At 58.4% G+C, this 26,221-nt stretch overlaps 2 protein-coding genes across 5 annotated transcripts; both read right to left on the reverse strand.

Annotated features, from left to right (window-relative positions):
- Positions 1–1,317: 1,317 nt before the first annotated feature.
- On the reverse strand, positions 1,318–11,260 carry LOC146333863 (solute carrier family 35 member E1-like). Its single transcript, XM_084826398.1, has 6 exons — positions 10,796–11,260; positions 9,700–9,770; positions 9,365–9,502; positions 8,772–8,897; positions 5,348–5,593; positions 1,318–3,583 (listed from the first exon to the last, which is right to left on the reverse strand). The coding sequence occupies exons 1-6, from the start codon at positions 11,187–11,189 to the stop codon at positions 3,359–3,361; spliced, it is 1,200 nt and encodes a 399-aa protein (XP_084682524.1). The 5' UTR covers positions 11,190–11,260; the 3' UTR covers positions 1,318–3,358.
- Positions 11,261–13,960: 2,700 nt separating this feature from the next.
- LOC146333864 (mediator of RNA polymerase II transcription subunit 26-like) lies at positions 13,961–24,681 on the reverse strand. Of its 4 annotated transcripts, none has more exons than XM_084826395.1 (3): positions 23,866–24,678; positions 19,666–19,740; positions 13,961–16,775 (listed from the first exon to the last, which is right to left on the reverse strand). In XM_084826395.1, the coding sequence occupies exons 1-3, from the start codon at positions 23,938–23,940 to the stop codon at positions 15,084–15,086; spliced, it is 1,842 nt and encodes a 613-aa protein (XP_084682521.1). In that variant the 5' UTR covers positions 23,941–24,678; the 3' UTR covers positions 13,961–15,083. The 4 variants fall into 4 exon arrangements, with proteins under 4 accessions (XP_084682521.1, XP_084682523.1, XP_084682520.1 ...); XM_084826397.1 differs by lacking the exon at positions 23,866–24,678 and adding an exon at positions 23,440–23,561; XM_084826394.1 differs by having other exon boundaries at positions 13,967–16,775; positions 19,576–19,740; positions 23,866–24,681.
- Positions 24,682–26,221: the final 1,540 nt, after the last annotated feature.

Consider the following 26,221-nt stretch of genomic DNA (forward strand, 5'->3'; position numbering starts at 1 on the left):
CACGACGGCGTGCTCGACCTTCCTCCTCCGTTCCATCCTCACAACAACCCTGCGAGGTGGGTTGGGCCGAGAGCCTGTGGCCGGCCCAGCGAGCCTCCGCGGCCGAGTGGGGACCAGAACCCGGATCTCCCGATTCCCAGCCCACTTGCCACTACACCACACGGGCTCTTCTCGAATTTAGGCCTGTCGGTGGCTGGGGGCCACTATGACTAACCGCTCTCCGGAGAAGCGTGGGGGGGGGGAGGCTCCAGGCCTTCCTGATCGGCATATTGATTATTGATACAATTTGTTGAATACCGCCCTTCAGCCAGAGGCTCCCAGAGCAGCTTGGAAAGATAAGACGGCCCCCGCCCGCAGGCTAAACAACGCAGCACAAAAGGAAAGGGGGGTGGAAGGGAAGAGGAAAAGACCATGCACAGGCCGGCGTCTTCGCTGCAAAGGAAAAGGGGTTGGGAGGGAATCATAGAACGGAATCATAGAATCATAGGGTTGGAAGGGGCCTACAAGGCCATCGAGTCCAACCCCCTGCTCCATGCAGGAATCCAAGACTGGATGGGCTTACAGGCCCCTTCCCACCCTGCTGTTCTAGAATGCTCTGCACTGAGCAAAGGGGGTTAGAATCATAGAACAGCAGGGTTGGAAGGGGCCCACAAGGCCATCGAGTCCAACCCCCTGCTCAGTGCAGGAATCCCAGTCAGAGCATCTGAAAAGGAAACGGGGTTGGGGGGGGAGGAAAAGACCACGCGCTTGGGACAGAGGAGGGCTGGGGAAGCGTGATGGAGGTCTGCGGGATGGTGCGTGCAGCGGGAACGCAACGGGCATCTCCCCCCGCCTCGTCAGACCAGAACCCGGCGGGGCCCTCCCACGACGCTGACGGGTGGGAGATCGGGGGCGGACAGGACGGCGCGGAGGCAAGCCCTGGAATCCGCTGCCGTGAGACGTGGTGCCGGCCGCCCGGTTGGATGGCTGCGAGTGCTGGACACAACAGGCCCCGGGCCTGATCCAGCAGGGCTCCTCGGATGTTCGGAAGCCCTTCAGAAAAGCAGCTGCGACGCCTCTCTTCCAGGCGGAGAAGCGGCTGCCTGCAGTGCAGACCTCTGGCTGGGGTCAAGCGGGAGAGTCACAGGAGGACTGGAGGCCCCCCAGTCACCCAGGAGGACCCCGGAGGGGCCATGAGAGCAGGATGCAGTGCTTCGGCCCACCCAAGAGGGCTGCAATCCCAGCCTCAGTGCCTTGGCGGGCGGGGCAGGCACCGAGCCAGCCGGGGGCCACCGCACCAGCACCGCTGCCTTTGAAAGGACTCCCCCAGGACCATTTCAGCTCAGCAGAATCCAGCTTTATTTACATTTTGAATGTTTAAAAACCGTAATTACACCACACTCCCGTTTGCCCCACTCTCTGCGTGCGCAGGCGTAAAAAATCCCCCACGGTTCCTGTACACCACAAATAAAACTTGAGACAGAAGCTCCCCGGACTCGGGACAGGGGCAACCGCACTTCTACATAACCCGTACATCCACGCCTGCTGTGGGTTGCGCCACGTGCCATTGCCCCCTAGCCGGCTGCAACCCCAACGCCGCCGCCGTGTTGGGAAAGCTCCTCCCGAGGAGGGCGGCAGGCCCAGGCGGGAAGCGACTGGCCATGCTGCAACGAGCCCGTGGGTAGGCAAGACGTCCGCAGCGGCCGAGAAGTCGCACACCTCCACGCCGGAATTTGCCGGGGGCTTCAAACGAGGGGGGGGAGAAGCCTGGTAACGCACAAAAGGAAATGGCTCCGTTGAAGCGACGGCCGACAGCCGTGGTTGCGCAATGTCGGCTCTTGTCCGTTTTGCTTCTCGGGAGAGTGACAGACGTTTCACAACACGCTCACGAGCCAAGAACACAGCAAGACACGCAGGACTCCGTTACGTATGTACAGGCACACTGGTGCTTCCCCCCACAACTTACACACACACAGCCCGCCCGCCGGACATATGGGTATGAGGAAGCGGCTCACAGCCCCCCCCCCCCCCCCGACATATGGGCATGAGGAAGCGGCCCGGAGCAGGCAGGACACGCAACATTTCCCCAGAGGGCTCTGCAGCCGCTTCATCCTGGACCATGCACACACCAAGGGTTCTGCGCATGGTGTCAGGGCAGAACTACCTCCACAGCCAGCCAAGCCGTTCTGGGAGTGCCCTCATCCCACCAGGCCTCGCTCGGCCGCCAGAGCCCAAGTCGGAGCGAGGCGCCCCTCCGAACGACCTCCAGCACCCCCAGCACCCTGCCCTCTCAGCGGCGATGTGTGCGGGACGGCAAGCGCCGCCGCCAAGACAAACCGCAAGCCAACGGAAGCGGCTCAGGAGAACCCGCAGGGCAAACGCTCACCGCAGGAGTTCGTTTCTGGCCCAGCACCCCAAAAGGGTGCGCAGGAGAGTGCGGTGGCAAAACGCCCCACTCTGTACCAGCCCATCATGAAACGAGCAGGCCCAGGTTTGAGGTCAGGAGAAGTCGAGGCCCTGCGGGGAGTGCACTTTCGATGTTAAAGAAGCTCCTTGCAAAATGGGGGGGGGGGAGAAAACCAAAGGGGGGCCCGGCTTCGGAGGTCTCCTCCGAGTCTCAACGTTGCGAGTAGACTCTGCTGCAGGAAGGAAGCGCTACTCCGAGTGAACCCCTCGACCACAAGTATCTTACTGCCTGTGGGGGAGGAGTCCCTAAAAAGGTTTCTAGTCCTCATGATTAAAATGGGGGGGGGGGCATTTAAGATCCAGATTTGCCACACTTTGCTGGCAGCAAACCCCTTCTGGGACATGATTATTGTGGGGTTTTAGACGAGTGAATGCTCAGGCCCAAGCTGCGGACAACACCGAGAGTTACGAACCCGAGCGAGAGACAAGCCGCAACTCGCACATGTGACAGCTCACAAGTGCCAGGGAATGTGACAAGCTCCTCCCTCCTCCAACTCCTCCTCCCAAGGAAATGGAGGGGGGCAGAGAAAACGCCACTCTGGGTTGCACCTTGACAAGGCTGAGCTGAACGAAAAAGCGGTAAGGGAGAGTGCAAACCAAAGCTCTAAAGGGGGGACGGGGGGGAGAGAAAATACTGGCCATGGGCAACCGGCCGCCACAGAGGCCTGAGCTGGAGACGGGGCTTCCGCTGGGCCAGGCGGCCCACCGCAGCAGTCATTTCCACAGGCAAGGTGCCGCTCAGCACGCCCAGGGCCCCCCCCTCGAGTGGCCCTCCTTTGAAGACCGGCGCCTCCCCTCCACGGGGGCTGATGCAACCCAGCTGTTCCTCGGGAGTCTCGGCAGACATGCCACGGGTGGGGGGCAGCCCATACCAGCAGCCCATGCTGGCCGGACAAGAACGGCCCCCATGCCCCTAGATGTCGTAGCGGCTGGCACTGTACAGGGCAGGGTAGTTCTGCCGGCCGTGCTGGCAGGGGTCCACGCCTGCGCTGCCCTGGCCCCCGTAATGGTGCGCAAAGGAGGCGAGTCCGTTCCGAGACTTGTCCGCGGCGCTCCAGTGCAGCTCCAGGCAGGCCAGATCCCCCGTCGAGATGGGCAGGAGCTGCTTCTTGGCTTCCTGGCTGGCATCGTGCTTGGTCTGCAAAACAACCGCACTGTGTCAGCCCCCCTTCCGCCCCAGGGGGCCCTGCGGCGCACAGATCTGCGAAAGCACGCTCGGCCTGTGTACCACGGGGATGGGGCGGCCTCCCGCTGCCTAGAAGCAGCATCGCGTCTTTTGCCCCTCGCTCCTACGAGGAGGGGAGCCCCGACTGCGCACTGGCTCCGACGGGCAGCGCTAAGGGGTCACCACAGGACGGAAGAGGAGGGCCGGGGGGGGCCTGCCAGCGCTGCAGGACAAGGATGAAGGATGGCCTCCTCCCGTATGTACCTGCCCAGCCCCTAAGATCATCTTCACCGTTCCTTCTCCAGGAGCCCCTGCCAAAGGAAGTGAGGCGGGGGCTACCAGGAGGAGGGCCTTTTCTGCTGTGGCACCCCGGCTGTGGAATGAGTTCCCTAGAGAGGTTCGCCTAGCACCTACATTGTATTCCTTCTGCACTGCACTGCTGCTAGGTTTTCTTCTGGTTGCATTGTTATATCGTGTATTTGTATTTTATCCGGTTTTACCCGGCACTTTTCGGTTTTGATTTTTGTGAACCGCCCAGAGAGCTTCAGCTATTGGGAAGTGTAGAAATGAAGGGAGGAAGGAGGGGGAAGGAGGAGGGGGAAGGGGGAGGGGGAGGGGTGGGGCCAAACTATCAAAAACGCTGTACTGGGACGCCCTCCCCGCCTGCAACTTGGCCTTCAGAGAGGCATTTCAGTGCGCAAAAGCCAGGAAACTGCCAAAAGACCAGCGGGGGGATGGGGGCATGGCCACCTGGGGAGCTCCAGAGAGCCGGGCACGGCCCACGGGCCTGGGGTTCTGCACCCTGGGTACAGGGGACGGCCGTCACTCTTCCTTTCCCTGCCGAAGGCCTTGGGTTCTGCCCCAGCATCTCCACTTCAAAGGGTCTCTGCTGCCACTCCAAGAAGGCAGTCCTGGGAGAGAGGGACCCCCGAGGCAGCGAGCGGGCCTGGGGGGAGGGTCGGGGGCGTGAGCAGGGTCCGGCTGCTTGCACCCCGCCTTCCCTAGCTGGCCCTTCGAGGGCGGGAGGAGGCCCACATGGCCAAAACTGGGCGGAACAGGCGCATGAGACAAGCACATCCTTGGCAAAGGGAGCGGGGAGAGCAGGAGATGGCCAGGCGACTTCTTGGGGCCGGTGGCTTCCCACGGATGCCTCCCTTGAGCTCAGAGGGGCCCTCGCGTGGCTCAAGGTCACAGGGCTCAGCTTTCAAATCAGGAGAGGAGGGCATGGCAGAGGAAGCCACAAGCCCCGCCCCCAGCCTCACCGCTGAAAGCCACACGGGAACACAGCTGCTCTGTTGCGCTCAGGGGAGTGGGGGACGACACACGACAGAATGCGCCCTGCACCGCGCAAGCTCAGCACAGACCCAGCGATGCCTGAATGCCCAACGCCCAGGAAAGGCTCTCCTCAGCCCTCCCCGCCAGAGATCCTCTACACCCCCCAGCCCATTTGTCCGGGGAAACCCACAAGCCACCAGAGTTGGAGCAAGGCTTTCCCCAGTTTGGCCCCTGCAGGTGTGATGGGCTGCAACAGCCCTGCTGGCTGTCTACTTCCCGTTTTCCCTCCTCCTCCCCCCTTTCTTACTGTTGTGTTGATTTCTCCTAAGCCCCTCCGGGAGCCCTTCTGGCTGAGGGGCGGGGGGGGGGGGACACTCCAGAGAAATACCAGTGGCAATGGCGATGGGTAACCACCTCCCGCACTTCCCACAGCCACACCTGGAGGGCAGCTTGTACACGCACCTTGTTGTACAGGAACACACCCAGGATGGCCGTCATCATGCCCAGCACGTTGGTGGCGGTGACCGGGTTGCGCAGCATGACCAAGGAGACGCTGATGACCGTGATGCGCTTGGTGGCGTTGGCCACGGAGTAGCTCAGCGGGCTGATGAGGCTCAGGATGCTGAAGGCAATGACGTTCTGGGCGAAGTTGCAGAAGCCGCTGATGGCCAAGAGCAGGATGGTCCAGGGCCAGTGAGCCACCGAACTCTGGTGGGGGCACAGAGGGAAGCAAGCAGGCCCTTCAGATGTTTTGGCCTACAGTTTCCATCAGCCCCAGCCGGCAGAGCCAACGGTGAGGAATCACGGGAGCCGACACTCGGCAAGAGAAGCAGCCCACCCCTGCTGTCGAGAGAGAGTTCGCGTTCCCGAAGCGGCCTTTATTTGCCTTCCTGTCCGTCCGAACGAGTAATCTAGCCTTGAAAATACTACAGTGGCGAGGAAAAGTTGGTGAACCCTAGCGACAACTGCGGAACATCCGCAGCCGCACCGTGACAGCCTTCGTGAATCAAAACCCGCTCTTTTCTAAATATCCAGGAGGGTTGATATTAGCCAGTTCCCAGTGTTGGGAAAGGAAACGATGCATAAATTAGGCAAACAACGCAAACTTCAGCCTCAGGGTATGTGCCAAAGTCTGCAAACCCCTGGTTGCATCCCCTCAATTAAAGGGGGTAGTGTTTTTAAGTAATGGGGTGGATCTGCAGGGGTGAGTTTGGGAGGCCCCACCCTATAAAAGAAGCTGGCTGAGTTTGGTCTTCGCCGTTCGGTTGTCTGGAAACACATCACACCATGCTCAAAAGACATCTCCGAGGACCCTAGGAAAGCAGGTATTGCTGCTCATCAGCCTACAATGGGTCACAAGACCATTTCTAAGGATTCGGGGCTCCAGCAATCCACTGTCAGACAGGCAGTCCACAAATGGAGATGCTTCCAGACCACAGTCCCTCTGCCCAGGAGCGGCCGTCCTACCAAAATCTCTCCAAGGACATGCCGGCACATCATCCAGGAAGTCAAAAAGCGCCGCGAGCAACACCCATGGATCTGCAGGCCAGTCTCGCCTTGGCTAACGTGAGTGTTCGTGATCAACGACCAGGAAAAGACCAAACAAGAAGGGTGCTCTTGGGAGGAGAGCCAGGAGGGAACCACTGCTTTCTAAAGAGAACACCGCTGCCTGTCTGAAGTTCACTAAAGATCACACAGACGATCCCCAAGCCTTCTGGAAGCGTGTTCTCTGGACAGACGAGTCGAAGGTAGGACTTTCTGGCCTCAATGAGAAACATTACGTTGGCGAAAAACAAACACTGAGTCTGAACGGAAGACCCTCATCCCGGCCATCAAGCAGGGTGGTGGGAATGGGATGGTGCGGGCCTGCTTTGCTGCCTCCGGACCTGGACGGCTTGCCATCTTGGACACATCCATGAATTCTGCAGCGTATCAGGAGATTCTTGAGGAGGATGTCAGGCCATCCATCCATCAGCTGAAGCTGAACCAAAAGCGGGTCATGCCACAAGGCAACGACCCTACACATACAAGCAGATCTACCAAAGAATGGCTGCGGAAGAAGAAATCCAGTGTTTCAGAGCGGCCCAGTCAAAGTCCAGACCTAAACCCCATCCAGTGTTGTGGCAGGACCTGGAGGGAGCTGTTCAGGCAAGGAAGCCCTCAAATGTCGCTGAGGCGAAGCAGTTCTGTAGGGAGGAAGGGGCCCCGATCCCTCAAAACTGATGTGAGGGACCAACAGTTTCAGGAAACGCTTACTTGAGGTCATTCCTGCTCAAGGGGGGGCCACCGGGGACTGACCCGAAAGGTTCGCATACTTTTTCGCACACGGATACTGAATGTTGAATCAGATGTGGATGCACAGAGGTTGAAACAGCATCATGTCCATGCGTCCTTAGTTTACTCAGGTCATCTGTTGTCCTTTATCTAGGATTATGGGGTTAGATTCAGATCTAATAAGACTTTAGGATGGAAACACATGACCATCTTACAGGGTTCACAAACTTTTTCTTGCCACTGCAGTCTAGCCCAAGCTCTGCAGACGTCTGAAAGGTCCCCAGCTTCTGAGTGTTTCTGAGTTTCAGAAAATGGACAAGGTCAGTCAGTCACTGCCAGCTCAGGCCCCATCGGTGTATAGGGAAAGTTACGATTTTTTGCCCCAACATGCATCACTGTTCACGTGCTGATGCTGAACTGCAATTGGCATTTTAAACCCCATTCTCCTACTCTGGAGAGAGACGTCTGGAGCTCTTCACTGTCCCTTTCTGTTTGAAGCACCCTAAATAATTTGGTGTTATTGGCAAACTTGCCCACTTCCCTGCTCACTCTTAATTGCAGATCTTTTATGAACAAGTTCAAAAGCACTGGTCCCAATACAGATTCCTGTGGGGCTCCGCTAGTCACATCCCTCCCTTGGGAGAATTTACCATTCATTCCTGCTCTCTGCTTTCTGTTGTTTACCCAGTTACTGATCCATAAGAGGACCCCTCCTCTTATTCCATGACTGCTAAGTTTGCTCAGAAGCCTTTCATGAGGGACTTTGTCAAAAGCCTTTCGGAAGTCAGGATGCTCTAACTTGGACTCCTGCATTGAGCAGAGGGTTGGACTCGATGGTCTTGTAGGCCCCTCCCAACCCTACAATTCTAGGTCCAAGAAAACAATGTCTACCGGATCACCCCTGTCTACATATTTCCTGACACTCTCAAAGAACTCTAAAAGGTTAGTGAGACAGGGCTTGCTTACTTTTTCAAAAGCCATGCTGATGCTTCTTCAGCGAGACTTGTCCTTCTATATGACTGGTGAGTTGATCTTTAACAACTCTTTCCACCAATTTGCCCAGAAAAGATAAGCCAAACAGTATAAACCTGCATTACTCTGGAGGATGTGTATGCTCTGGAAGAGAAGGCTCTCAATGGCTACTAGTCTGGATGGCTCTACGCTACCTCCAGTATCAGAAGCAGTATGTCTATCTACACCAGGAGCTGGGGAACATGGCTGTGTTGCACACAGGTCGTGCTCGTGGGTTTCCTGTGAGCAGCTGGCTGGCCACTGTGGGAACAGAGTGCTAGACTAGATGGACCCTTGGTCTGATCCAGCAGGGCTCTTCTTTTGTTCTGATGGCCACTCTCCAGACCTCTAGAGGCTAGTCTTAGGCAAACCTGGCATATTTCTGTAAGAAGATCAGCACCAGTTCTTTAAGAACTCTCGAACGGATACAGTCTGGACGGGGTGGATTGGGTGTAACCAGAACCACAGAGCAGAAAAGGGCTACCCTGGGCCATGCTACGGAATAAGTGCCAAAGCGGGCCTCCCACAACCCAGCCCCACTCCAGACATGTAGAACAGGCGGAAGGAAGGCCTCCCACGGCAGAGCTGGCCTCAGGCTTACCAAGTCATTCTCCACAAGAAAGGAAGACAGGTCGACCAGAACCCAAGTGGGGATCATGAAAAATACGGCATGGCACCCAAGGATGTTCAACAGCCGGAGATGGTGGATCCGTGAATCTCTCAGCACCTGGAAGAAGGAGTACTGGTTTCAGAAGCAGCTCCACCTCCAAGGAGGTGCCCCCAAACGCCCCGTTTCTCTTACTTGCACAGAGAAGAGCAGAACAGGATGGATTCACCAGTGAAAGAAGCCTGAGATGCCTGCGGGGGCCCCCCGTCTGGCCATGAACTCGGGGGGGGGGGGCCTCGGGAAGAAGGCAGCTCTTCCTTTTGGCTCCGCTCCCCCGCCCCGAGCTTCACTCTGGTTCCCTTTCGACAAAACGACCCCCCTCGGGAAGCTCGCCACCCCACCCCCAGCAGACATCACGTCCACACCAAGCACCAGGGCAGGCGAGCCGAAGGGATGGCTGCATGCTCGGAACGGCCAAAGGCCCGAGTTCAAACCCTCGCCCCGCGCCCGTTGCGAACAGAGGGGGGGTCGCATGGACGGCCGGGGCGCGGCATGCAGCTGGAGGGGAGCCAAGGCAAAGGGGGCACCTTTTTGGAGAAGATGTTCTGGAGCGAGAAGCAGAGGGTGGCCGCGAGAGCACTGACGAGTCCCCACGTGTCAAAGGAGAGCTCCGTCACCGTGGCCAGCAAGACTCCGCCAATGATGGGGATGAGGGACAGATACACCTGTGGGGAAGGGAGGAAGTGCGACGGCACAGGCTCAGCTTCCGGGGGGGGGGGAAGCCTCACACTTCACGGCACCCGAACCCTCATCCCTCCATGCTCAGGCAGCTCCTCCCGCCGCCCCACCCCGGAAGAAGCAGCAGCGTGCGCAAGAAGGGCGGGAGAAACCGAACCCTTCCTCCTCCTCCTCCTCTGCTGACCTTGGTCGTCTGCTTCTCCTTCATGATGATTCTGGACAGCAGGACCACCCATATGGGCATGGTTGCCTTCACTGAAAGGAGAGGAGGGCGAGAGGGTGAGGGTGAGGGCCAGGGCAGCGGGGCGGAGGAAAGTCCCGGGCGGGGGGCAACAGGAAACTGATCCGTGGTGCAGATGCAGGTCACAACAGACTAAGTGCGCACGCCTGCCCTTGCACCCAACGGGAAGGCCCCATGGTCACCAGCGCAGGGAGACGGGTGGCGCCGCCCCCCCCCCCGTTCCTGTCAGTATTAGCAGCAATCACAATAGCGCATGTCATCCAGATGGCACACGCCTGAACAGGAGCTCTGGCTTGCCACAGCCCAGCTGACAGGCTCCACAGCGACCCCACACTGGCTCTCCCCCGACTGTCGCCTCCCCTCCACAGGCACTTTGCATGTGGCCCGGGGGCATTGTCCTCGACAGGTGGGAGACGCCCCCCCTTCCCCTGAAAGAGGCTCCCTGAAAGAAGCGTGCTGCCCCCCGCCCTGCGTCGTGAACACAGAAGGAGGGCGTCCCCGAGAGCCCCCGCAGCACTTGCTCTGCATGCACTCTGCACGTGGCACAGAGGCCCGCCCGGCCTTCTACTGGCAAGAATCGCTTCTGCCCTTTGTGGGATACAGAAAGCGGATCTCTGGGGAGCAGGCAGAGGACTTCCTCCCTAATGTCTTCTGCTCAGCGGATGCTCTGTATGTCACACCGAAGCACTCTTGTCCGATACACCTCTTACGTTCCCCGTCACCCCCTTGTGGGCTACAGGAAGAGCAGGATGTTCCTCCTCGCCCTCTTTTGCTCCGCACGGACTCCGCACCTGGCACGGAAATGCTCCGCGGGCACTCTGCACGTGGCTCAGAGGTGCCCTCCTCACAGAATAGTAGGGCTGGAAGGGGCCTGCAAGGCCATCGAGTCCAGCCCCCCACAGGCTCCTCCCTCCCTCCGCCTGGGGCTCAAAGGCGCCCCCTCCTCCTGCCACGCGTCCCTCCCCCCCGCAGCACTCTGCACGTGGCACAGAGGCGCCCTCCTCCCGCGAGCCTCCGCGCGGTCCCAGAGGCCTCTCACCGGTGTGGGCGTAGGAGACGGGCACGCGCCAGAGGGAGACGTGGGCGGAGACGGAGGCCAGGTACTTGCCGAAGGCGAGCGGGAGGATGAGGCGCGGGTACGCGCGCGGGGGCAGCTGGGCGGGGCTGGCGGCGGGCACGCGCCAGGCGCGCAGCAGCGGGGGCAGCAGCGCCACCAGCCCCAGCACGTGGCACAGCGACACGGTCACGGGCCGCGGGAACGCGCCCAGCAGCACCTTGTTCACCACGTTCCCGCCCGCGCTCAGCGCGTACCACGCCACGCACAGCGCGGGCACGCGCAGCGCCGCGCCGCGCGCCGCGCCGGGCGGCGGCGGCAGGCCCGGCGGCGGCAGGCCCGGCGGCGCGGGAGGGCGCGGGTGCTGAGGCGACGCCATGCTGGGCCGGGAGGGCCGGGCCGGGCCGGGCCTCGCCGCCGCGTCACTGCCGCCGGAAGCCGGGCGCTACGGAAGCCGGCGGCCGCGGCGGGCGGGGCCTGCCGCCCAGAAGGCTCCGCGCGGGCCCCGGCGGCCTCCGCGCGGCCGCGGCGCCGCCGCCGCCAGCCGCCCTCCGCGGCAGCCCCCGCCCCGCCCCGCCCCGCCCCGCCTGCTGCGCCAGGGCGGCGGCTCGGGGCGGAGCCTTCCCCGAGGCCGCCGCGCAGGCCGGCCTGGAACAGCCGGGCTCCTCGCGCCCCAGCTCCCCGCCGGGCCCGGGCCGCCCCCGGAAGGCCGACGTGCGGCTCCGCAGGGCTCCCCGCCAGAGCGTCCCGACCGGCGGCTGCCCAGGCGCGCCCCCCTCCGCGGCGGGCGCTCTTGTGTTCCGGCCCGCGCCTTCCCCCACCACGGGCAGAGCGGCTGGAGACTGGACTGCGGCCCTCCGGCTCGGAGGCTCAACGCCCCTGGTCTGGCCGGCGCTCCCCTCCCTGGAATGCGGCCCCCGTCTGCTCATCTGTTCTGGTCTTCCCTAGAATCTGACCGTCTTTCTGGCGCCTCGGGGATCTTAGAATCATGGAACAGGAGGGTTGGGAGGGGCCTACAAGGCCGTCGAGTCCAGACCCCTGCTCAATGCAGGACTCCAGGCCAGAGCATCCCTGGCAGATGGCTGTCCAGCCTCGCCTCGAAGGCCTCCGGGGTGGGAGAGCCCCCCACCTCCCTAGGTCATGGGTTCCATTGTCGTCTTGCTCTGACAGTCAGGAAGCTTTTCCTGATGTTCAGCCGGAATCTGGCTTCCTGTCACTTCAGCCCATGATTCCGTGTCCTGCATTCTGGGATGATTGAGAAGAGAGCCTGGCCTTCCTCTCTGGGACAACCTTTCAAGTACTTGAAAAGCGCTATCGTATCTCCCCTCAGTCTCCTCAAGGCTAAACATGCCCAGTTCTTTCAGTCTCACTTCATAGGGCTTTGTTTCCAGTCCCCTGATCATCCTTGTTGCCCTCCTCTGAACCCTCTCCAGCTTGTCTGCATCCTTCTTAAAGTGCGGTGCCCAGAACTGGACACAGAACTGGACATCTTGTTTGCTTTTGCTGCAGCAGACTTCCACAGCTAGCCGCCTCTGCAACTAACCTGCCGCAGTCTCTTCCCCAACTTGGCACCCTCCAGATGTGTTGTGCTGGGCGCCTGGCAGGCACCAGATTGGGCCAGGCTGGCCCAGAAAGCACCAGCTACCAACACTTAAAGATGATGCTCCCACGCTCAGGGCTTCCAGCCTGGCTTCCTTGTGAACACGCCCCTTCCCCGCCATCTGTGCACTGATTTAGGCTGCAATCCTATGCTCCCTTACCTGGGAGTAAGCCCCACTGAACTTAACTAGGCTTGCCTCTAACTAGACAGATGCAAGACTGCGCCGTGAAGCAATTTGTATCCCGCCTTCCCACTTTACAAGTTTCCATGTCTGTTAGCAACTAGAATCCAATCATGGTCTAAAGCAAATATTAAAATCAGCGAAGAGCATTGTAGGAACTGGGCATCACCCTGGTATTCTGCTTGGGAGCCAGAGCTGCGTGTGCTGAGGCTGAAGGCAACTCCTCTGCCTTTCTGGCCTTGAAACAGGGGGCAACACTGGCTGTCATGCAGAAATTCAACAGGTTGTGCTTTGTGGCCTGGAAGCAAAAGCTTCGCTGATTTCTGTACAGAAAGGGTGTGGGGGAGGAGCCAAAACAATGCGGCCTGCGGCTACTCCCCCTTCACATGACTGGAATGCCTCCAAGCATGGGCAGAGAGCCCTCCCATAGCAGAAGCATGCCCTCCCTTGCATTTCTCCTTCAGCAAGCTGGAGAAAACAGGCTGATTCCATACCCAGCTGTGGAGGGAGCAGCAGTAGGCCTCCTCACAGACCTCAGGGCGAGCGGGCAGCCAAGACGTCGGCTGCAAGTCTGCGCTGGCAGAAATTCTGACCGAAGAATCTTCCATCTCTGCAAGAAGACGTTTTTATCTCAGGCAGCTGAGGATCCAGACCGGCTTGGCAGAGGCTGACAGCTTGGTCTGACCAGCTTGGGACAGGCCGGCTCCCCTTTTCCCTGACAAGCAGCCCAAAGGCCGCAATGTGCATTGGAGCGCCTTCCCCAACCTGGTGCCCTCCCGCTGTGTGGGACAGTAGCACCATGGGCCAGGCTGGCCAGGGCTGAAACCCTGCCTGCCTGCCAGAGGCTGTTTTAGAGCTGCACCGACTACTCTGGCCACGATAATGAACACATCGTGGGCCATCAGCTGATCTAAGCAGCGGGTCAACCCACAGTTTGAGTCAGAAAGGCAAGAGGATTCCCATTGGGGTGGGAATCTGTGGCCCTCTAGAGGCGGGACTCCAAGTCTCATCTGCCCCAGCCAGCACTGCCCATGGTCAGGGGGGGTAGTCCGCCCTCTGCAGGGCTACAAGGTTCCCCCCACCCCCGACTCAGTTGGCATACGTGGATGTCGCCACAGGAATGTCCCTGTTCCTTCCACACTTCCTCAGGGAATTTCAAAGGGCCTTTCTCTCTCTCTCCCCTCCTTTCCAAGCACAGCCCACAGACTACCAGGGGCAGGTGGGGAAGACCTCAGACTGCTCTGGTCACCAAGTGGCCCAACTGCCTGCAGGAAGCTGAGCTTCCAGCAGCAGCCCCATTCTATCCTCTTCCCCTGCCCCAACTCCGTGCGCCGCTCTTCCAAATACCAGGGAAACGGCAGCATCTTTTGTGCAAATTTTTATTTCCACATTTATATCACAATGTGTCCGCTGAAAGGACCAATAGCAAAGTTGTTCCCTTCTGCGTCCCAGAAACACAGAAGTCTAGTTACTGTACATTCACTAAGGCTGTTTTTGCAAGTCGCTTTTGTGATGGATATCCATAAGGCAAACAATATCTAGAGGAATGGGAACAAGTATATTTTCCAGCACACAAATGGGCTTCCGCCTCCCCCTTCACAGGACATGGACAAACTAGTAGCACCCTCGGTATGGTTTGGATTTTCCTTCGACAGAACAAAAAAAAACGCGACTCTCCCTGCCTTCCCACCCCCCCCACCCCGAAAATCTGCCCAAGGGGGAGGACACGCTCAGGCTGCTCTCACCGCCGCCGCCGGGAGAATCGTGGAGTTTTTGCAGCATTTCTTAGATTAAGTTGAAACTGAAACCAACCTGCCCCACCCCCTGTGAAAGTCTATGGAATGCTGAGCCGAACTGGGGGGGTCTCCCCCGCCTGCCCTCCCCACCCCAGCAGCACTGCAGTGCACACAAGCCACCTCTCTGCGTCAGGGGGGCTCTTGGAGACGAGATGCAACGCAAAGGAGAACTAGCTACAGTTCTGCACAGTTCATCTTGAAGCACCTCAATGCCACAACCTCCTTGAATCACGGTTGAAAAAATCAAATCAAAGACAAATAAATAGACTCCGCTACTCTGTCGGAACGTTCCACTTGCACAGCTCCCCCCACCTATACCAGCCTGCCCTCGGATCCCGGCATCCACAAGTTCCCGGAAACGGCTTTCACCCTTTCGAAAACTAACACCTGTTTTGCTTTCAACAGCTGGCTTGCTGGAGAGTTTGGGAACTCTGGTTTTTTACTCCAAACCTTTGCCACGCCTCCTGTTGCAATTCTGTTAAGTAGGCTGGTAGCAGCACTTCAACAAAACAAAAATAAAATATGTTTTTCTCGGTGTTAAACGGGGAAGGAGAAACGGCCAGGGGTCCATCTTGCCTACACACCCTCCTCTCTAGGCGAGCCTCTTTCAGCGTGACCGGGGGGGAGGGTGGCCAAACACCTGCCCCTTCAACTAAACTGCCCAAAGTGTCGAAAAGCCTCCTAGCAAAACTGTGCTCAGTCTAGGCAGACGTAAGGCAGGAGGTTCAGGCGCCCGTCGTCCCCGTGCGGGTCGAGCGATATGCACTGCGTCCAATCATACCAGTTACCCTGTGTGTCGTAACAGCCATTCACGCCCGGCCAGCGGTGGCCGCACATCCTGTCCAGGTCGCTGCGCGTGACTTCCCGCGTCACCCCAGGCAAGTCCGAGGGCCTGCTGCTGTGCGGGGCCAGCACGTGGCTCTTGCGGGCCTCGCGCCTCGTGCTCTCCTCCTGCTTCAGGTACTCCGACATGAAGTAGTGGGCCCCCGGAGTCTGCGCCCCTGAAGAGGAGAGCAGGCTGCTCTGCCGATTCAGATAGGACTGGATGATCTCGTTGCGGGACAGCTCCTTCCAATTCGTTTGCTCGAAGGGGCTCTGCAGCGGGGGCTTGAGCTCCTGCGGCTTGTCGGCGCCTGTCCTGTGGGGCTCAGCCAGTGCGGGGAGGGCCCCCGGCAAGGAGTCCCGCTGCGCTGCCCCCGCCACCGCCAAAGGCTTGATCTCTCCCGTCATGGGGTCGAAGGTCAGCCGCCGCTCCTTTTTTAACCGCACGGGCTTGACTCCCCCTTCGAGCACCTGCCCGTCCAGGTTGACCATGTAGTCCTTGGGCCGGTACTTTTTCTTCTTCTTGCTGTCGGAGCCCGAGGCAGCGCTGTCGCTGTCCGGCTTCGAGGCATCTGGGGAAAAGCCAGCTGAGGGGCCCAAGGGCTCCGCCCCGCTTCCGGGAGAGGCCTCGGCTGCAGCGAGCCGCAGCTGGCTCTCGGTGGCCGCCTCGGGCTCTTGGCTGTGCAGCAGGGAGGCCTCCAGCCTCTTTGTCAGCGCAGGGAGCAGTGGCAGAGACAGCTGCGCGACAGGCAGGGGAGGCGGCGGCGACAAGGGTGCGGCTGCCAGCGCCTCCGAGTTAGGGGGCCTCAGAGACGGGGCGGGCGTCACGCCCTTGGGGGAGTGCGTGGCATGCTGCCGAGAGAAAGTTTCCAGCCGGACGCTCCTGGGGCTGAAGGAGGGGCAGCGGGGGCTCCTGGGCTGGCTGGGGGCAGCCCCGGCTGCCTCCTCCGCTTTCTCATGCTGCTGGAGCACAGCCGTCTTGAGCAACGAGGCGGCGCCAGACGCCTTGAAGAGTCCTGGGGAGCTGGTGTGAGGCCTGACCGCGTTGATGGGGATCTTGCTGGGCTTGTCATTCTCGCTGGGCTCCAGCCGGCTGCCTTCGGGCCCCGGGACAAGGCTCGCGTCCGGAGGGCTGGGGAAACTCTCCGGGCTGCCCCCGATCCCGTTTGTGGGGGGCGGAGAGGAGTTCTGTAATACTTCATAGCTGTCTTTGGGGACCTTGGGCAGCAGCAGCGGGGGGCCTGGGGGGCCGTCCCGGGGCTCACCTTTCCTCTTCCGGTTCCCCGGCTTTGGAGAGTGCAGCTTCTGGACATCGATCCGATTCTTCACGTCTTGGACGGGCTTCGATCCGAGCGGGGCGCCCGGCGGAGCTTCCACCCGGCAATTGTGAGCCCCGCCGTTGGCTGACCCGGGCAGGCTCGGCGGCCCCCGCACAGTGGCCTCGTTGGGCGTGGCCGGCTCGATGAGCTTCTGCCAGGTCCGCAGCAGCTTCTTGGCCCGCTTGGCCAGCTCCTCGTTCTTGGTGTTCTTTCTCACGTCATTGATGAGCTTCCCCAGCCGAGTCTCCTAGTTGTTCAAACAACAACCAAGAAAAGGGGAGAAAAGGTGATTTTATAAGATTCTTGACAAAGCAGCGTTGGGACATACCTTTTACATTCCACCGCCTGTCGAGGCTGTGGAAGGGGCGTCCCCTGGTCATTCTTGCGCCCTGCCCCCCCCCCCCCGAGGCCTCGCAGAGCAGGAGGAGGACCGGCCAGTCCTGGAGGCTTGTGCCGCTGAGTTCCCCGCACCCCCCGCAGTCCCAGTCAGGGTGAAAAATACAACAGTGCCAGAAGACGTCCAAGAGCAAGGAGCAGAGCACGTGTGCAGATGTACGCAGGAGCGATGAGAGGCAGAAACTTGGCCAAATAAACTTCCTAGCGCTCTATTTGTCCGCTTTTAGATATGTACACAAAATTTATAACATAATGCAGGGGTAGGCAACTTGGTGCCCTCTGGGTGTTTTGGACTACACATCTCATAAACCCCAGCCAACATGGCCAATAGCCAGATCATGGGAGCTGTAGTCCAAAACATGTGGATGGCCCCTGGTTGCCTACTCTCAACATAATGAATGGCTTTGGTACAAGTCAAACAGAGCAATTGCTGTTGACACAATTCCAGCCAAACTCGGCAATTAACTTTTCTCCAGGCGACTGTCCCAAGAAAGCGCATGTGTTTATGCACACAGTTCATCAGGCATGCTAAGATTAGAATGCTAAACAGTTTTCTGTGCTCCATCTTTCTTTCAAAGATCTAAACAATAAAGAAGATGTATGCTCTGGTCACATCTTAAAATATATACAAGTTTTAAAACAGAAGTAATTTCCAAGTCAAGCTTTGAACTCGATTCACATTAAAGCCACACCAACAGCACGATCCTCTGCCTGCTCAGGAAGAAAACAGTCCTACAGCTCCCAGCACAGCTGGCGGGGGCATGTGGGAAGTTCTCAGCCTGAACACACAGAGCATTGTGTCCCAAGTGCGCTTTGTTGCCTTCCCCCCAAATATTTCAGTTCAACAACTTCTGGACACTTGGGAAAATTGAACGATTCTACAGAACATGCCAAACTGTTTGTTCTGTTTATGAATCACAGAATCATAGAACAGTAGGGTTGGAAGGGGCCTACAAGACCATCGAGTCCAGCCCCCTGCTCAAGGCAGGAATCCAAGTCAGAGCATCCCTGACAGATGAAATATATGTCAGATAAGCATACTAAATCAGATCAATCGATTTAGGACAGTAGAAAGTTCCCCGATTGGTTTTTTCCCCGTCCACCCCAGTTACTCATTCACGCACCTCTTCAACTCTCCACGCAACCTGTTCGGCGAGATTAGCCAACTGCTCCGGAACCCAAGTTACAGCAGTGGAGCAAAGCGGGCCGGTGTAGTTACAAGCCAGTGATGTTTCAGAAGGGCAAGCGGCATTTCAGAGAAGAAATGGGGCTGTGGAGGTTCAGCTCAGCAGGGAGTAGAAATGGCAGAATGAGCCAAAAATGAAGTTAACCTCCCTGTCTCTGGCTACTGCTGGCAGAGGGCATGGGCAGTTTCCCTGGAATTCTCCAATTTAGAGCAGGCTGTAACAGCATGTCTAGGCAAGCCAGCAAGGCTCCCAGCAGCTTCAGAGTGTCACGATGCAGCCCACAACAGGAGCTAACTGTTCTCTCAGAAGGACTCCCATAATTGCAGAGCCATGAGGGTGCTCCAGAATCGGGGAGCTACATGAAAAAAGGTCAGGAGAACCGAGGAGACACGTCACTCCTTAGGCAGCAAGGCATGTGCAAGTCCAGTGTCATGGGATATTATAACGCAGCAACAGCGACTATTACATTTAGATCCTGCCTTTTCCCTGTTGCGTGAAACCCAAGGCAGTTCACATGGTCCACCATTGCGGCTTAAAACTGTAGAATACGAAGCACACTGAAGCAACTTAACTACTCAGGGAAGAAAAGAACTATGAATATTCTTCAGCCTCCCTGGTTGGATCCTTCCTGTGCTGGCCTTGCATTATCAAAGGCAGGATATAAATATTTAAATTAAATAAGCAAACAAGACAAGACCCAGCCTGCAGAGGGTGGGCAACTCATGGCCTTCCAGATATTCTGGCCCATAAATCCCATCAGCCCTCACCATTGGCTATACTGGCAAGGGCTGATGGGAGCTGTAGGCTAAAACACCCAGCGGGCCAAAAGTTGCCCATCCCCGGCCCAGAGTTCCGCATAAGATGTTGCAGCCACCGCAGCTCTGCCTCAGAGCAGAGTGATCTTAACCACACTGCCGAAGTCCGTGATTTGGAGCATTCACTCCCACTGCCCTGCCGCCATTGGAGAGCTGGAAGGGGGTGGGGGAGTGACTGCAGCAAAGCTCCCAGAAACGAGGGCCTACATCTGCGCACGCATCCCGCACTGTGCTCCCCCAGAGGTACCCTACAGGGCCTGGGAGGCAGGCTTCCACATCTGTGCTCACCATGGCGAGTCCGCTGCCGCTAATGGGCGAGCCCAAGGGGCCCCCATCTTCTAGGGAGGGGCTGTGGCTCAGTGGCAGAGCCCCTGCTTTGCATTCAGAGTGTCTTGGGCTTGATCCCCAGCACCGTCTCAGTTAGGGCCAGGAAAACTCCTGCCTGAAACCATGGAGAGTCCCCACCCCAGGCACACAGGGCCAAAGCAGCCAGCTCCCCACCTCTCTCTGCTGCAGGGTGACTCCCGGGGCCACACGGCACAGCCGGGGCCAGGGCCTGGCCATCACCAGGCTCGGTTTCATTAGCAAGGCCAGCAAGAAACCACAGACTGGGAAGGGCTGCACCACACTTGCGCCCATCCCTGCAAACCTTCAGCCTCCTGTCCACCTGTGGCAACACTTCTAAGCTGATGTGCCCATGGTTTTCTCCCAAGGAGAGGATGCTGGCCGTGGAACACACCTCGAGTGCCTCCTTGGTGATGGGGTACTTCTCCAGGCTGGAGATGACTTCCATGACCGCCACCATGTTATGGATCTGGAGGGAAATGGAACAGAGACAGGAAATGTCAGTGCCGCTGGGGACTGGAGCAGGGCAAGTACATTCATTATGCTGTGTTACGCAGGGGAGCAGTTCTAATGCTTGCGAGCTGGCACCCATAAGCCCATGACAGGACACTCACAGTTGGGTTGGAGAAGGAGACCCCAATCCGCCACCAGGCGGAGGTGCTTTCACCCCCCCCCCACTCAAAGTCAGACCGTGGGTGGCAAAACCCCTCAAGGGAGAGGACCTAGAACAGGCTTAGCCTGGATGCTCCTGCTTCTTGCTAGGCTGGAAACCTTGGCCACAGCCTTTAGCCGAGACCCGGATTTGTGTCACACACACAAGCACCTTACACCTGCTCGCTCTGGACTTCTCCAGTGGACCAACAGAGCTACCTGCAATTTTTGACGCTCCCTGGGAGGATCACACCAGAGGACTGGACCTGATCCCAGACCACTCAGAAGTCCTCCTGTGGTCCTTGGAAAACCTTCCATCGCCATGGTGCTCAGGCAAAGAAAGTCAGCCCCTACCCTACACTGGGGAAGCCGTGTGTGTGCGCGTGTAAAGAGGTTTTTAGCTGGGCAGACAAAAGACAAAGAACCGAACTTCCGTTAACAAAACGCTGCTGCTTAGTTAGAATGGCAAGACCTCACCTCAGATCACCTGGAGAAAAAAGTTGCAGGGCACGGATACAAAGTGAGGGCATCTGGACAGACCTAACTTTGCCAAAAAGCAGTATTAAAATCATACCAGCCCAGGTGGAAAAGCTCTCAATGGTCTGTGAATGGATGAGCAGGGCCACACGAATAAAAAGTCCATGCCAAATCTTCCTGATATGTATATGCCGGGGGCGGGGGGGGGGGGGGATGACAACAGGGAAGCCGAGTTCATCCCTCAAACATGCTTCGCTTGCTAGTTCCTCGGTCATCACCATGCTTCCTAGGGTTGGAAGAGGATCAAATCCCATCTCCTCATGCATTAAGTTGTCGTAAGGATTTCTGGTGTGCTCTGAACACTTGAAATGGGCCACATAAATGCAGCAATAAATGCTTTACTGCTATTAACATCAGAGGGGATCTGTGTGCCCCGAGCCAGCAACGTTTGTAGACCTTGTCTGTAGGGCCCAGCTGTGGATAGCTCAAGCAACAGAGGGAAAGGCATGCACACTCCAGCACTTCTAAAGGGGATGAAAGCTGGACTGAAACCTGGAAGAGCCAACAGAGCCAACCACCTGCTTCAGGGTAAAGTAAAGACTTCCCTGGTCACAGCACACTGGGAGTCAGGTGAGGGGATAGCCCATCTGGACTTCCCCAGCCCCCATTTTATTCTGAGTACTTAGAAGCACCTTGCTACCAGCAAACAGTGATGGGTCTTTGCAGCCCCTGCTTATAGCACCAGGGATCCCGGGAAAGCCCAGGCAGGGACTCACGAGGCCAAAACATGCTCAGAACTGCCAAAGAGGAATGAATAACTTGCAGGATTACAAACAGCGGACTTCCAAAGATGCTTCACAAGGGCCTGCTGCACTGAACGAGCTCGGTTCAATGCATCTGCCGGTTCTCCTGTTCTGGATCTTCTAGTGCCTACCCTAAACCTGCAATCCCTTTACCGCCATTAGCTGTCATAATCACAGTTGCTTTCCGCCTGGGAACTAATACCAAGAGGGTCGATGTACTGAGCGTAGTTCTAAGCACCCCCTCCCCGCAGTCCCTACTCTTTCCTTTGCTCAGCAGGCCCAACCAGAGTCCTCACTCTGGATCATGGGAATAGGAACTTTTGCAGCTCATTTTCTTTGCAAGTGCTGCAGTTGGACTTCATCCTTAATGCTGACCAGCACAGCAATGCAAAGAGATCTATGCAAGACAGCCACCCACTCACCCAGACCTCAAGGTGTTAATTAGGTTTGGAGAGAGCACGCGCAAGACTTTAGTTATTCAGCCTAGAAGTGTAATAAATAAAAGAACCAACAAAACAGGGAATCAAGCTCTTTGGCACCAATGAGGACGAAGTCCAAACGGTTAGATTATCTAGGCTCCTTTTCCTAGATTCAAAAATGCCTACCCCCACCCTACAAGGTGGGACAGGACCACCTTACATGATTTCACCACACAGAAGGGCAGTACAGGAGTGGAAGGGGACAGGACTTGTGATGTAGGACGCCTCTCAGCTGGGAGAAAGTACAAGAGATGCAGTTGAGTAAAGGAGATGAGTAATTTCAAGAAGCCTGAAAGAGACTCACTCAGACGCTCCACAATGAAACAGTATTGGTGCTGGGGAGAGGAGATGCTGCATGAGCATCCTGGGGAGATACGGAGTCGGGAGACCTTGCATCCCCAACCCCACTGAGAACGAAGCCTGAAGTAGGACTTCCCCACAACAAGTGCCCCAAAGTGGTTAGGGACACACACATCCCCCAGGGCAAGGAACAGGTGCTGGCTGCACTGGGAGGGGAGAGCTTGGGGGTGGTGGCAGCATTACAAGACAAACGTGGGCCCTTGAAGGAGAGCGCGAGTGAGCAAGAGAAATGGCCCAGAAAGCACCGCAAGCCCTCCCGCCTTGGCCCCAACAACATGCTAAAGCCTCTGTCCCCAGCAGACCAGCCTTGCCCAGCTCTGACTCATATAGCCAAGGTGGTGGTGCTGCCCCCAAGAACTAGGGGAGGAAGTGTAGCAGAGTTACAGGAGAGGCCACTGGGTGCATATTGGGGACTACAGGAAGAGAAAAGGAAATAACTAACTGGCAAGGGCCTGAGGAAAAGAAGGCACTTGCTGGGTGTGCAGATGAGTGGCGGCCGGGGGGGGGGGGGGAGATTGGCAGGTGGACATTGCAAGAGGCAGATAAGGGGCAGAAGCTGTTGAAGGTGGGTGGGCATGCCTATTTGGGGGTTTCCCTCCTCCCCACCCCCATTTCCCCATCTCTGAGGTTCAGGAGAGAGAAGAGAAAGGCAGCACAGCTGACCAAGAACTAGATAAGGAAAAGGCTTCACATTGGACAGGGGATTTCCTGAGAAGCTTATTCTTGGGGAGGGAAGGAGATAAGAGCAGGGGAGAAGCCTAAGAAGGAATCAAGGGGTGCTTTGTGGAGGGGGCCACAGGGAGGAATCATGGCCAATCCTTCCTGCTTCCTTTTTTGTAAGGCCCATTTCTTGGGCAGAGGGGCTGAACTGCCCCACTGCGGCTCCCTCGAAGTGGGTCACAACCTACTGGTAGATCTTGGGGTAGCCTGCAGCTGGTCAGCAAAGGTTTCCGACTCCCAATTCTTTAACAACAGCAATGAGAAAAAGGGCTCCCGCACTCCCTTTCTTCTACGTTAGGCTGCTGAGATGCAGAAAGCAGGGGGCAGTTGGGATTTCATGTGACAAGATTTTTATGTGACAAGACAGGAGCTCAGTTCTGCTCCTGAAAACAAATTCCTGGGCTGAGCATGTGCTCAAAGGCGTATGGTCTTTTAACTCTATGCATGCGCCCACCCACCTCAGCCCCACTGCTAGTTTGCACCAGGCTCCTGCTGGTGGGCCTCAGAGTGGTGAGAGCAAAAACAGAAGTAGATCTCCGCAAGCCTGAAGTCTGTCCCACTGGGAAGACAGGTGGAGGAAGGGAAAGAGAAGGTAGACAAGAAAACCATGAAGGGGCATTTGCAGGTGAGGCGCTGGACCCCACCCCACAGTAAGCGGACAGCGCAGCCTTTGCCCACCTGGTAGCCTCCAGATGTTTGGGCCCAACTTCCATCAGCCAGCATGGCCAGCAGCCAGAGGGATGCTGGGAGCTGCAGTCCAGAACATCTCGAAGGCGCCCAGTCAGGGGCGGCTGAGACGGTGTCTGTGGTGGTGTGTACACAAATTCAGCAGCACACCGGGGCATCTTCCTAGAGCAGGGGAGGGTGGCCTCCCTCTCTCACGAGCCCCCACCCGGGTCAGGCCACAACGCCCATCAGCCCCAGCTGGGGGGGGCGAAGGCGGGGTGTGTGTGGGGGGATGAAGTGCATGCAAATATATGCCGCCACACGAGAAAGGAAGCGCCGCCCGCCCCGGCAGCGCAGAAGAGCGAGATCCCTGGCCCGCGTGGCTGGACTACGACTGCTGTCACCGCCAGCCCCCTCCCCTGCCCTCGCCCCACTCACGTTGCTGTGGGGGTCGATGGCCTGCAGCAGTCGGTCCCTGATCTGCTGCGGGGACGGTCCCGGAGCCGCTGTCATTGCCTCCCTGGGAGGGGGCTCGGGGTGGGGGGCGGGAGGAGGAGCCCCGGGCGCGGCGGGGGGCGTGGGGGGCGAGAGGGAGAGGAGGCGGCGGAGGCAGACGAGGCCCCCCGTCCTCCCCCTGCCGCCTTCCCGGCCCCCCCGCCTCCCCCCTCGCCTCACCCGCCGCCTCACCCGCCGGCCTCGCCGCGGGGCAACCGGAGCCGCATGTTCCGCCGCGCCGCAGGGAAGGCGAGGGAGCAACGGGGCGCGCGGCCTACGCGAGCCTGGCTCGCCTTCGGCCCAGTCCCGCGCGGGCCGCGGCTGCGCTTCGCTCGGCTCCACCGGAGGAGGCGAGGCGGCGGCAGAGGCCGAGCTCAACTGTGGGCAGGAGCCAGCCCCGCGCGCTGCATGATGGGGCACGCCCGACGCACGCACGCAGCACGGCGCGTCTGTGACCTCACGCCGCGGCGCGTTCCCCACCCGCGGGGCCGAGCCAAGGAAAACAGCGGGGAGAGCCGAGGGGAATGTTTGTGCGCGCACGCGCGGGGGGAGCCGCGCCGCGGGCGCCTGCGCAAGGCAGCGCCGCCCTCCCCGAGGGAGGGGGACGCGGGGAGGAGAGGCTCGAGGCGGGGAGGGGAGAAAAAGGCGGGAAAAGGGAGGCGCGCCGCTAGCTCCTCCCCCGCCGGCAGTTTCAGTCGCGGCAGTGCAGCCCTCGCGAGGCGTGGGACGCAGTTCCCAGCCTCCGCGCCAGCCGTGGCCAGGCTGCTGGGAGTTGTAGTCCAGCTTTCTCTCGGGCCGGCGGAGGGCGGCCTCCGTTACTTGCTCCCCGCTTTTAAACGTGTCTCTGACTCATGTGTGTTGTAGTACGTATTCATATTCCTGAACGGAGTATGGCCCCGTCGCCGTAATTCGAATCGCGGCTCGTTTGGGCCTTCGTGGTTGGCAAACTAGCGATCGTGAAGGGGGGGGGGGAGGGATGAGGCGGGGGTACACATCGATCCGCAGGTTATTAGACGGGCCTGTGGAAAAGCTGGTTTACCAGCTCTCCCTCACGCGCGCTTCCGAGGTGGCCAAAGCCAGGCCTCTGCCCTGAAGTGGCCAGGCATATGTCGCAGCCCCTTCCTTCACGGATAAAAGCAGGGCCGAGGAGAAAACGCCCATTCACATCCACCAGAAACTATTTTTAAAAGCGGGGGAGCCTGCAGGGAGCCCCCCCCCCCGGTAATACTTGAGTCTGCTGAGGGAACAAGAGTGTTTCTGGGCACGCGGAGAGTGCGTTCGTGCTCTCAGCACTGCAGTGACCGAAGCCGCTTTCCCGGCTTCCGTGCATCCTGTTTCGATCAGTTAAGCAGGATGGACTAAAATATATGCACATGTCTTTAGGAACGACATCTGACAGGGGAAAACCTGTCGGTAAATCCCCCAGAAGTACTGGAAGGCTTAATATGGGATGGATGGATAGATTTACAAGGCATGTGTTTTTTGTATGCTTTCAACGGCGAGGCGAGACACAGGTCAAGCTCGGCTTGAGGGGAAAGGTGTTCTTGCCGGCTGTGGCTGATAAAGGAGGCACAGAAGGGCCCTTGGTCTTCGCCGGAACAGGCAACCTGCAGGCCTCCAATGTTTTGGCTGACAAATCCCATCAGCCCTAGCCAGCATAGCCAATGGTGGCCTTGTAGGCCCCTTCCAACCCTACTGTTCTATGGTTCTGTGCTGGGAGTTGACTCAGAGTCCTGCACTGAGCAGGGGGTTGGACTGGATGGTCTCCCAGGCCCCTTCCCACCCTACTGTTCTATGATTCTATAGGGATGCTCCGACTCGGAGTCCTGCACTGAGCAGGGGGTTGGACTGGATGGTCTCCCAGGCCCCTTCCCACCCTACTGTTCTATGGTTCTATAGGGATGCTCCGACTCGGATTCCTGCACTGAGCAGGGGGTTGGACTGGATGGTCTCCCAGGCCCCTTCCCACCCTACTGTTCTATGATTCTATAGGGATGCTCTGACTCGGAGTCCTGCACTGAGCAGGGGTTTGGACTGGATGGACTTGTAGGCCCCTTCCAACTCTACTATTCTATGCTTCTATGATGCTGTGAATGAGGAAACATTTGCTGTGGAATCGCCACAGTCAGCTCCTCTCTGTAACAAATGAGCCTGACAAAGAAGTTTTCCAGACGTATTCCTCTTCCTCCTGTTCACGATCCCAGCGGGAGCGGATGCCAGCACCTCCGCCATCAACTTCCGTGAAAAACGAGCAAGTTGTTCCTCTAAAGGGGAAGATTCTCCCACAAGTGAGGCAAAC

This window comes from Heloderma suspectum, chromosome Z (genome assembly GCF_057233095.1).
Source record: "Heloderma suspectum isolate Gila_16-S chromosome Z, 16-S_ref, whole genome shotgun sequence".
NCBI classification, from domain to species: domain Eukaryota; kingdom Metazoa; phylum Chordata; class Lepidosauria; order Squamata; family Helodermatidae; genus Heloderma; species Heloderma suspectum.

Coding starts and splice junctions, on each gene's coding strand:
- LOC146333863 (XM_084826398.1), bottom strand. CDS start 11,189: ATGGCGTCGCCTCAGCACCCGCGCCCTCCCGCGCCGCCGGGCCTGCCG. Junction 9,771..10,795: donor CGTCTCCTACGCCCACACCG/GTGAGAGGCCTC, acceptor CTCTCCTTTCAG/TGAAGGCAACCATGCCCATA. Junction 8,898..9,364: donor AGAACATCTTCTCCAAAAAG/GTGCCCCCTTTG, acceptor TCCTTCTTCCAG/GTGCTGAGAGATTCACGGAT.
- LOC146333864 (XM_084826394.1), bottom strand. CDS start 23,940: ATGACAGCGGCTCCGGGACCGTCCCCGCAGCAGATCAGGGACCGACTG. Junction 19,741..23,865: donor CCATCGACCCCCACAGCAAC/GTGAGTGGGGCG, acceptor ATTTCCCTCCAG/ATCCATAACATGGTGGCGGT. Junction 16,776..19,575: donor AGGTGGACAGGAGGCTGAAG/GTTTGCAGGGAT, acceptor TTGAACAACTAG/GAGACTCGGCTGGGGAAGCT.